The sequence below is a fragment of the Teleopsis dalmanni genome, chromosome 2 (assembly GCF_002237135.1).
Source record: "Teleopsis dalmanni isolate 2A chromosome 2, ASM223713v2, whole genome shotgun sequence".
Taxonomy (NCBI): domain Eukaryota; kingdom Metazoa; phylum Arthropoda; class Insecta; order Diptera; family Diopsidae; genus Teleopsis; species Teleopsis dalmanni.
Genome location: NC_051847.1, coordinates 62,476,448 through 62,489,157, shown reverse-complemented (window position 1 = coordinate 62,489,157; position 12,710 = coordinate 62,476,448). Strand labels below are relative to the sequence as shown.

At 28.6% G+C, this 12,710-nt stretch overlaps 1 protein-coding gene across 1 annotated transcript; it reads left to right on the top strand.

The window, feature by feature from the left end:
• The first annotated feature begins 11,400 nt into the window (after positions 1-11,400).
• Positions 11,401-12,402, top strand: LOC119679629 (aly/REF export factor 2-like). The gene is made up of 4 exons (XM_038092090.1): positions 11,401-11,698; positions 11,823-11,958; positions 12,035-12,154; positions 12,235-12,402. The coding sequence occupies exons 1-4, from the start codon at positions 11,447-11,449 to the stop codon at positions 12,318-12,320; spliced, it is 594 nt and encodes a 197-aa protein (XP_037948018.1). The 5' UTR covers positions 11,401-11,446; the 3' UTR covers positions 12,321-12,402.
• The last annotated feature ends 308 nt before the right edge of the window (positions 12,403-12,710 follow it).

Genomic DNA, 12,710 nt, shown 5'->3' with positions numbered 1-12,710 from the left:
TAATTCAAAAATAATTTTTTTTTTTGAGACGACAAGTACCAAGGTTTAAACTCGTGCCCTGCCAAATTTAAAGCTCAAAGTCAGTGCTCATTAGTCAACTGAACCAAGGCCGTACTTGACTTGTATTTTCAAAGTCGGAATTTTGTTAATTTGCTGTGAAAGTTCATTAACAAATTCACTTGCTATGTTGTATTAAAACGAAATCATAAACTAGCTGTAGAATAATTGAATTAATTAATTGTAGTTATTTTTAAGTGTTTAATTTCAATACTATTAGTTTGTAGAGACATTATTAATTACATGATTCTATATTATTTCTTTTTGTTTATAGAACCTAATTTAGGAACGTAGTACGGAGAAAATCATGCTAATGTTACAAGTGAGACTGGAAATGGGACATATTTTTTATTCATTTTTATTTTTATTATAATTTTATATTATATATTTATATTATATTACATATTTATATTTGATTTTAACAGCAGTCTCAAGAAAAATTATTTACGAATAATTAGATATAAGAAATAATCCCAAAAACACTACTATGTATGTATGTATATGTATGTATTTAGCAATAATCAAAACAGCTTTATGGTCAGCCAAAAATTCAATTAAGTAAAAATAAATAAAAATGTTTGTTGTTGCAATTTAATTTTGTTCAAAACCTCTTTACTAAATATAATAGTTTCAATTAAGTAATGGCATAGTGCCCCGTTAGTATTCCAGTAAGTACACGAACTGCAGGTTTGCTGAAGCTTAAAAGCCTTTTATTTTTTTTTTGTCCAAACTAGGCTATAAGGTTCTAGCGACCTCACTGCCGTCAGTCATTTAGGTTTAAGATAAAAAATCATATAATAAATATAATGCAATTGATGGTAGCTTGGATTTTACAATATATAAAAAAATATAATGCAATCTATGATGACTTTCATTCAGTACATTATTAAAAAAAAAAAACTTTTTAGTTTATTAAGTGAAAAAACTGGAAAGTGCTAAAAGTTTCTAAAAGCAAATTGTAATAATCGTGAGAATATTTGTAATAAAATATTTTAAGTAATATTGTAATTGATAAAGTAGATATCTTTTCGATTAAAGCAAAATGGCTTGAGAGCTTAAACAATTTCATTTGAATAAAAAACTAATCAATCATACTAACTTGTATTTAAATGCATTTAATAATTACTGTTTAAATTTCTTAATCTTACGATGTAGTAATGAAAATTTTAATTTCTTTTAAAATAAATGCAATCCCGCAGTTGTGAAACTGGTATTAAAATATTTGCCTGCACATCCTCTGTATTTTAAAACAGTTTGATTACACGTAAACAAACATAAAGCATCCTGAATATTTGGCCCAGGCCAGTAGCAATTAAGATAAGCTATTAACAAACCTGATAATGTCCTGTCAATTGCGTACCCATACAGACCTGGTGGTCAGACATTTATACTTTTGCTTGCCGCAAAAAGCTGGATTGCCTTAAAAGTATTTGTGAGAAACTCATTTAGTAATGAAAGCGAAGAATATGAAGAAAAAAAAGAAAGACGCGTTGAAGAGTAGAGTGTTCGGTATTCATATAGAAAAAGGAACATTCTCATCCAAACGTTTGGGTAGCAAATTGTATACGATAATGAATAAGAAAAAAGCCGCAACCATTCCAAAACATCCGTTCTGAATGCGTTAAACGGAACACAAACGACAGGTGAATATGTGGAATATTGATATTTGTAATCTAATGTAAATTCCATTTACTGTGCGGTAGCCGGTCAAGGTTCCCCGAATCAATAAATTTTAAAACCAATCAATTTTGTAAATTTCTTGTAGGTACTGGAAAAAAATTCAACTTTTTTTGTATAATTTTAAATGACACGCGACTTTTGAATTAATTTAAATCGAATTTATAAAATTTAGAAATATAAAATTATATTTAACACAATTATATAAAAAAAATTTATTTTTTTAAAAAATTGTAGAAAATTTGAAAATATAACATTATATTTAATATAATTATACATTTAATATAATTATATAAAAAAAAAGAAAAAATTATATAATAAATATAATGGGTACTGGAAAAAAATTCAACTTTTTTTGTATAATTTTAAATGACACGCGACTTTTGAATTAATTTAAATCGAATTTATAAAATTTAGAAATATAAAATTATATTTAACACAATTATGTAAAAAAAAAATTTATTTTTTTAAAAAATTGCAGAAAATTTGAAAATATAACATTATATTTAATATAATTATACAAATAAAATGATTTTTTTTTACAAAATTATATAAAATTTAAATATATAAAATTACATTTAATATAATTATATAAAAAAAGTAAAATTTTTGTTATAATTTTGAACGACAAGCGGCTTTTGAATTTAAATTGTATACAGAAAATGAAAAATATAAAAGGTAAATAAATGGTAATAATTCTATTATAGTTAAAGCTTAGTGTGGGGCAGGGATAAGCCTCTCAACCATAAAAGAGTAAAAGTGCGCAAAGCACTAACTCAAACAACAACAACAACAATAAGATTATATTTAGTTTAAAAATATAAAAAAAAATTATTTTTTTTATAATTTTAAATGAGACGTGACTTTTGATTTAATTTGAATTGAATATAAAATCATATTTAATATATTTAAAGTAGTTATTAGCACCACTTTTTAATTATTTTTAATTGATTTATTAAACATAATTATATTAAAAATATTTTTAATTGATAAAAAAGCTGAAGTGAAAAAATAAAAGTTTTTAGATTAGTTTTTAATTTGCTATTATTATATAGTATATAATGTCTATATGACTATCGCTGACGTTTTGAAGTTTGTTTGACTTCCTCCTCAAACAATCACCGTCGAATCATTCTCCAACAAGACAACATTTGAATATTCAAAAAATCGAATAACTTCTTCTTGCTCCCAAACGTCAAGAATAAATTGCGTGGACAACGATTTTTGTTAGCGGAAGAAGCAGAAGCCGTTTTTGCATTTAAAATCATGTTTTGGAGGTGTCTGAAGAAGATTGGAAAAAATGTTTTGACAAATGGTTCAAACGCATGCAAAAGTGTTTTAATCATAAAGGAGAAGACTTCGAGAAATTTTCAACAAATTAGTAGTTGTTCAATATTAGGCTCAAAATATAAATATTGACCCCTCGTATTCCTTCGCTTTGAGAAAGAAGTTAAACATACTTCGAAAGGTTGGCAATCGTTATATAGACTATTTAATAATAATAAAAACGTAAATAAAAACTAATCTATAAGCGTTTTTTTTTACTTTAACCTTTTTATCAATTAAAAATATATTTAATATAAATATATAAAAAAAAATTATTTGTTTTTATAATTTTATATGACACGTGACTTTTAAATTAATTGAAATTGCATTCATAAAATTTAAAAACTTAAAAATATAAAATTTGAATTTTTGTTTAACATTAACTTTTTGTAACAAAATTGTATTACACACATTTTATCAAAGAAATTACATAAAAAAAAAACAAAATAAATAGTTAAGATATTTCTTTAATCTGCAAGTGCTTGACGATGGAAGTTTACAAATACATCTTAAGAATTACCGAATCGTTTTACCACTTAAATGCGCGCTCACAGTTAGGGCCAACAACAAAAACAACAATAATAATAAAAACAACAACAGTAATAATAACAACAATGTTAAGAGTTACACAATGAACAAAAGATACCAACGGCAACACGAATTTTTGTGTTAAAAAAAAAAGCAAAACAGTGAAATCACAACACAATTACATGCACACGAACACGAACACCAACACGAAACCAACCAAAAACAAAAACAAAAATAACACACATTCGCATTGAGAACAAAAGTTGTTATTACTCAAGATGTCGTTGACAAATTGGAGTAATGAAAACGATTTTGAAAGCTTCTTTGAAGGACGCGTTTATGTCGTTTACATACTGCGTCTTAGTTGTGTTACGTTTACATTTTATTTTGTTTAGGCCAAGAGAGAAATATTTGGATATTTGGATAAAAAAAAAGAAATGGAATTTTTCTCAAGACTTTTAATTATTAAATAAAATAGGAACAAAGCTGAATTTTTGTGACTTTATTCTGTTATTATCCTTTGTGTGAGCTATTTTTATTAAAAGCAGTCAAACAGTAAAGACATCATTGCGTTGGATCGGAAGTAAGTAGAAAGTTAGCAGGAAACGACTTTGCTTTAAATCTAAAAATTTAATAATGAGAAAACAACTGAGAAATGGTATTAATCGATTTAAAGCCATTTTATTTTTACAATACTATCTTTAAATTTGATTATTATTGATATATTATATTATATACTTTAACTGGTGGGCAGTTATCAAAGCGGTGAACTGAATTAGGACCAATATAAAGTCAATTATCAGTTCATATACATGCGTACACATAATTTGGAGTATAGGGTATAATGATATGAAGGAAAATAATACCAGTATTCAGAAAGACAGAAATTGATGCTACATTAAAGATTTATAAACAAACAGGTAAAAATATATTTTTTTGAAGAAAATATATTAGCCAAAAATCGGGGATCGGCATAATAACATACGAGGCTCATCTGCCAAAAATAGTCGCCAATTAGGAGTACAAAAAAAAATTTGAGAAACGGTGAAAATTGTCACTGAACGTGGTCTACGGGTTGTATAAGACGGTTAGTAAGCCGACCATTACCCAGAGGTTCCTCGTCTGATAGTTGGCATTAGATAAAAAATGTCATAAATTTTATATATTATATTAGCACAGCAACTGACATAATTGGAAATTTTCAGGGTATATTAGGACTCAAGAAAGCTTAAATTTACTATTTCACCTTGTATCGTTATAGGTTTTTGTTCAAGCTTTTAACAGTAAAGTGCACTTAGACTACATGTAACCAAAGGTGGATGGACTATAGTTTTGACGTTCCATAGTCTGCTACGTTCCGCATGGAGGGGTCGTGATTTGATCAAAACTGATCGAAGATCAACCACCGACTACATGACACCAACACTTAACTTTAAAACTGAAATTCCTACAATTTACACTACCAGAAAAACTGGGATTAAGAATCTCTAGAAGTATCATTTACACAGTTGTCTTATGAATAGAAAATGGAACGAAACTGGGTATCTATTTGAGGAAGATGCAGATACTGCAAGTACATCAGTTCCCTGACACTTGTAGTGTCTCTTAGGCTTAGATATATGCAGCCAGGCAAATATCATTATCTTTGTAGACAGTTAAGCAACCATTAAGGGAATCAAATCTAAAACTGTGAAATTGAGGTTTGTAATAAAATGTCGCACCTCACTGATCAACATTGTACATCACATAGTCTCTTTCTCTGCTGCATTTTTGGTTATAAGAAAAATGAAGGGAATGACATAGCAGATGTGTTGACTAGAACATTTTCTGAAATGCACATAAATAAGGCAAACATAAGGTCTCTCTCTCTCTGTTGGATTCCTGGTCATAAGAAAAATAAAGGGACGACATAGCAGATATGTTAACTAGAACAATTTCTGAAATACACATAAATAAGGCAAACAAATCGATACAAATCCCCGTATATGAACTATTTACAAGTTTATAAATATTTACTAATGCGATGAAAAATGACATATGATCTGTGCGATTTACAGAAAGACATAGCTTTCTAAGTAGTATAGAAATATATACCTTAGTGTTAGCAAATAACTTGAAGACTTTGCGATTGCCAGAAACATAAGGTCCACATTAGACAGAAATGAAATGAAAAGCGTTTTTGGAACCCAGTAAAACCTGCGGTTCATGCACTTACTGGAGTACTAATGAAGCAGTCTGTCATTTTACTAATATTTTAACGGTAACGTTTTCCTACAAGTGAAGTATAACATACAGGAGCTGTAACGATGAAGATGAAATAGAATCTATTGTGTAAAGTCGGTTTTGTTTTCTTAAGAATTTTAACTTATATATCGAACGTTATTTTTAGTATATTTATATACGAACTTCGGCAAATATACAAAAAATAAAATTAAATAAAAGTAAGAATTCTTAAAAAAACAAAACCGATTTTAAAGAATCTATTGGTAATTTTCTATATCTTTTTTTTAACTAGGAAGCGTCTTTAGTGTCTTGGTGGCGGTTTTCTCACTGGCCTAAAGGAAAAACGGAAGTAACCTTGTGGCATCTACTAAGCTTTATCTACAAGACCAAATGGATGTTATCAGGAATTAAATATGATTAGTGTAATTCACCTCTCCAATGTAAATATGACTATCATAATAAGCATCACTTTCGAGTGGAACTGGTGAGAGTTATATCAGTACACTCACTCTTTCGCCAGAACTTAACTTTTATTTGTGATGAATGGTCTTAATTATTTCATATTATTATTACAAAAATAAATATATTTTTGCCAACAATAAATGTTCTTAAGATTATTGAAAAATTTAGTTAAATTTAATCGCACTGATGTCATTATTAAGTATAAAAAATTCAAAGGATAACAGATCTCCATATTTTTGTTGCATATAAAAGCACGTATGACACTTGTGAGCAATACTTTTATATGTTAAACTCGCAATATTTTGTTTGTTTATCTATCGAATCCAGATATTTCGATGTGTTTCAACATCACGTGCACGCATAAAATATTTAATTTTTTCAGATAAATTGACAAAAAAATAAAGTGAAGAATAAAAAACAACTTCAACAACAATAACGACAACAATAATAAAAAAAAACTGAATTTTATTCGGTAACTCTTAAAGCGAACAGTCATGGGAACCAACTTTTCACATTCCAAAAATACTTCTGTTTTACTGCATCTTTTCGCTCATCTTGTCTTTTTTTTGCCCGCCAACTTAATTTCAGTATTATTTTGAATGCTCTTATTCTTATAGTAGTGAATAATAATATTACTGCGGAAAACTAAGCATACAGGATATAATTTTTTACACATATCCGAGAAGAAACACACATATATTTTTCCTTCTAAACCGGAAATAAAATTTAAATGGTGAACTCAACTGCAATACTTATATTAGGTAGAGATAGGAAAAGGACATACCACTCCATGTTAACTTCATGGACACCATAGCAAGAAAACTTTCTTGACTGGTAAAAATTTGTATATGAGAAATTAACTAACAACTTCGCAAATACCTTATTAACTGCATCAATGTCAATAATCTGAGGATTCACTGGTACCAGCTTCATTTTATGCTGTGCTGCTGCTGTAGCCGGTATTTGCCTTCCGATGACTTTTATCAGATGCGGCGAATACGCAAACAAAACGACGTTGCATACTTTTTATTTGTTCGTTTATAATTTTTTCTCACAAATGGTACAACTAAAAGTGCTGAGTACCCAGAAACCCTACCAACAACACATAAAAATACTTGGCACAATTCACGAATCCTACGGTTGCCTTATGGTTCAGTTTAACTTGCTTCTAGCGACCCAATGAAGTCGGCTTAATTTTAAAATGCTTTTAAGTTTGATTTCTTGGTATTTTTTTTTGTTTTGTTTTATTAACCTAAGTTTCCACCACTTTTATTTATTTTTTTCATCTCTTTTTAAGAATTCCTATATGGTCTTTCAGTTTTTTGAAGTTACTTTGGTGCGTTTTGCTGTTTTACCTGCTTATTCACAAAGAGCTTCCATCTCAACTTGTCAGCGGACATGTTGATTGTGTTGTTCACATAATGTGAGCATCCTTCCAACTGAATTCGCAATAATAACACCAAAAATTAAATATTAGGAACAGACCCATCTGCAGATAGCAGATGATTCAGAACTGATGAGAGGACGATTTGAAATGAATGTGGATTAATTGCAATGAAGAACATCATAAGAGACTATTAAATCGTATATACCGATTAAGAATATTATGCATGTATAACTAATTAATAATTGACGTTCAATTTAATTATATGTATATGTATAATAAATAGGTTTTCGAATAGTAGTGAACTACAACAACAAAAATTCATTTTATATTATTTTAATTAATTGAATTTTTGGCTGACCATCATCAATGGTCTTGGAAGTAATTCTTGTATTTAATTATTCGTAAATAATTTTTTAGACACTGTAAGTACCAGGAATCGATTTCTGCCAAATTTGAAACTCAGAGTCAGCGTACCTTAACCAACTGACCCAAAGCCATACTTGACCATACTTGATGGCCAAATATTAAATGAGCAAAAAAACAAAGTACTTTCTGTCAACAAACAAATTTCATGAGCGACTTGGCAAATAAAAGTTCGAAGTTGTGAAAGACTTGTTTATTTGGTAACCAGCGTAAATAACAAAAATGACGTCAACCTAGAGATTAAATGGAGAATCACTCTTGCTAACAGATATTACTTTGAGCTAAGTAAACAATTGAAAAATAAAGCACTCTCTCGATAAATAAAAATCATGCTCTTAAAGACTCCTATCATGCCTGTTATGATAGACCTATCGTATTATGCTTGATAGACCAAACACCGTACTTACCTAGCATGACTCAATTGGAGATTGTCAAAAAACGCGTTTAAAGTCAATTGCAGCCATTAAAGAAAACTCACAGAAACTATTGAAGACTATACTTAAATCAGACTATACTTAAAACGTATGACTGATTGAATCAAACTATGGAGCCTATTACAAGACCGCAATATTTTTATTTAATAATTCTGGATAGTTGTTACACACTGAATGATAAGAAGAATCAAAATTAATATACCCAAAAATATACATACCTATATAATTCTTTCAATTAACCATTCTCGGAAGCATAATAATGTATGTCAATCTGTATAGTAAAATATCGATAAGCTATTAATATGTTTTATAATTACATTCATGATTACATAAAACATGTTCTTTTATTGCATCTAAAATAAATTAAAACTTATTGCGTATGGAAGGCGTGTATAAGTACAAAAACCACGGAGGTGAATTAAATTCCAAATCGAATCAACGATCAATGGCGGCAATCGCCGAGCGACCATAGCTTACAAATGACATAAAAAAAAATTAGGAAAAAAATGAATTAAATACCAAACATTATTTTAAAATTAGTTTCAGTTTTTTCTTCTTATGGCGGTGGCCGCATTAGAAAATTGCGCGTTTTGACCGGATAGGATGCTGCAGTACATAGACGTCTTACTGAAGATTCTTCCGATTGGTTGATCATTGATCATTAATACTTGTTTTGTTTTGCAATGTCTCTTTTTTCTACCAAACATACCAAAAACTATGCCTTGACGAAGTTAGCAATGACTGCGTTTTTAATTAATCCACCGATCTTCCCCGCAAAACAGGTAAAAATTGACGAGCAATCATATTCGCTGATAATATTGCCTTCAGGCCAAATTTATTAAATGGCGAAAAGTAACGAGGAAGCGCACTCTTAAGATTTAAGAGAAGATAAGGAAACTATTAAGCCATTTTGTGTTTAACAATTTATGAAGTTTTACTGAGAAATGATATTCTGGATATTAATCGATTGATATGAAGAAAGTATTTTGATGTGAAATTTCTAAGTATTTATTATTGATAAAACCAAGTCATAACGATAAGTTTTGTTAGGAATAGCTTTGTATTATTTAATATAAGAAATATTTAACTCTAATGGAAAAATAAGTGAAATTAATGGAATAATTTAATTTGATTGGTTCCTAATACGAATGCAGTTTGATAACTAAACTACATTATCGCGATGAAAAAATTACTCTTCTTTTTTTTTCTTTATTTGGGGCCACTTTTTTGCCATCTCGATACACAAACATTTTAATAACTGTATAAGATGAATATTAATGACGATTTTAATAATATAATCAGTAAATATTATATTATGTGCATCTCAAAATATGGATACAATAGCATTATCAACCGATTTTTGCGACTTTGATAGGTTTGGACGGCTTTTACCGTTTGCTATTCACTCATCTGACTAACGTTTTCACTTCTCAGTGAAGTAGTGCATCTATGTTTTATTCAATATCACATATCGAGGTGCAAAAAAATCCATTTAATATTACTTAAACAGCTCAAATAGCTTAATGAATTTTTGCCACTTTATTGTTTTTAGACAGACGCCGCACCCATTTCGGCAGCAACTTTCTTGTAGACAAATGTTTATGTTAAATAAACTGCATATTCCCTATAAACCCTTATATTCCTTTAATATATTTACAGTAGCAATTATCTTCTTTTTTGATATTTTCCGGTGTAATCGCCAGACCAGAGCGTGGTCTGGCGATCATCAGTGCCTATATGGCCACGTTTAAAGTTTCAAAGCCAACGTTGCTTTCGATGGGGCCAAGTTCGGATGACACTAATCGAGTCAAGCTTTGGCTTGATCGATGATATTGATAATAAACAATAAAGTAATAATAAATTAATAAACAAAATTGCTTTGAATTGAATATTGTTTTAAATATGCCCAAAGTAGTTTCATTAAAAACACTGTAACTTGTAAACTAAACTATAAATTGTAATGAAATTGTGTTTGTTTGAAGATAAGTACTTTTTAAAAAACACACTCTTTTTTTAATAGAGACCCCATCTTTATTTTAACCTTGAGGCTTTTCAGCCGATTATTAGAGATTAATCTAATTGACCTGATCGATATCATAAAACGAGTATACCCTATTTATAATGTTCCTTATTAAGTTATAATTTTCACACAATTTTTTTTGTAAAGAGGTTAAAGGCGTTGGGAATATTAATGTAAGTTGTTATATTATTATAATGCTAGTCCTTATATTAATGGTTATTAAATTATTGGTTATAAAAGTCGTTAAAATGGTTCTTATTGGTGATGATTCATTATGAAAAAATTTAATTAAAAGAATTGGGATCATGTTATACAGACAGTCATGTGACGAATGATCACGGCAATTATTCGCTCTTTTTGGTCATGACCAAAAGGCACGTTATGCATAGAGTCATATTATCATTGTCAACTTCCTACTTTTACTATTATTTTGGTAAGTTTTTTTTGTACCTTAATGTGAAAAATGTTTATTTTTGTGTGGATATGTTTACATATCCATACAAAAATACACATATTACTTATTATAATCCTAAATTTGGACATTTATTAGTTAGCAACTCTATTTTGACAGAAATCTCCGTCACCGAGACCAAATTTAAGTCGAAATTTCCCACATTCTCAATTTTGTAATTTAAAACATTTTTAAATTTGTCCATTGTACCATAAAAAGAATGTTTAAAAAACCATTCTAAAAAATTTTTGAATTATTTCTTCTAATGTAAAATATTAATTACTATTTCAATTTGAGGTTAAATTTTCTAGTAGGCCAATATTTAAATATTTTTCTAAAATGTAGTCACATACTTTTTTTTTTAAAACAAAAATTTTTGACGAATTTATGTTTATCTTCTTGAAAATAAAAATCGTTGTCATAGTCTATCTTACTCTGGTTTTACCTTAATTTATAAAATGGATTTAATGGATGTGGACAAAACCTTAGACGAGTTAATCGCTGAGAGGAAGGTGCGCAGAAAGCGTAAATTTGTCGCAATGGATAAAATTGACTATTCGTACGATAAAAGTTTGGATGACATAATTGCGGATAAAAAAAAGTGTGAACAAAGACCACGTCGGGAGCGACGTCGTTACGTTAAGTATAAAAACCAACATTCCAGACGCTGGGTTCGCAAAAATCGTGTAAAGCCAACAACCATGTCAAAGGTAAATTTTTTTATATAAAGTTTCAAAAAAATTATATTTCCTTTAAGAAATCTATCTATCTAATCATCTATCTAATCATCTAGTACAAATAAACATATGATACATATGGTTTTTTTTGTTATAGAAGCACAATTATACATTGATAATGGTTTACAATCTTGACAAATACGTAACCAATGATGACCTTATGGTTCTTTTTGAAGATTTCGGAACTGTAATGAATTTGTGCATTCATTACAATGTGGATTCTGAATCTTTAGGTTATCATACATAATAAGATAATACAGTGCATATAAGTATATATATTCAGAAATAATAAATAAATATATATTTTAGGTATAGCGCATGTTATGTATAAGTATAGAGAGGATGCTCTAACAGCTATTACTGTTTGCAATGGTGTTAAATTAGATGGCAAGGAAATGTTAATTGAACTCTCTAATATATGGAATATACGTAAGTTATATATGAACATTAATAAGAATAAGTGACTATTACATATATATAATATATGATATGGTATTCTTTATTAACAGGTATTCCTTATTTAGATGATAATAGTCAAGTTAACCCATATAACGAAAAAGGTTTTAATCGTTCAGGACCATTTCGTAGACGTTGACTTAATGACTATTTTGACAAAACAACTAACTACTCTTCTGTAATGCAAATAATATATATTATTTGCACATATAAATAAAACAATGGGATATAAAATAAGTTATTGAATATTTAATTAATTATATATCAAATAATAATGTTAGCGTCTAAATTTATTAGATAAAAGGATACAAAGACATATGTTAAAATTTTTCGGCAGCCTTAATGTATATTGAATGAATATAATTTTAACAAATATCCTTTGAACTCAACATATCCAATGAAGAAAATTATTAACATAAGTCAAACTTTACATGTTCAGAAGTTACTTTTTTACTCTTCTATTTATTTTGGGTTGTAGAAAAAGTCATTGTGCAAGTAGAGAACACTGGTGCTTACATCTCTAAGCATC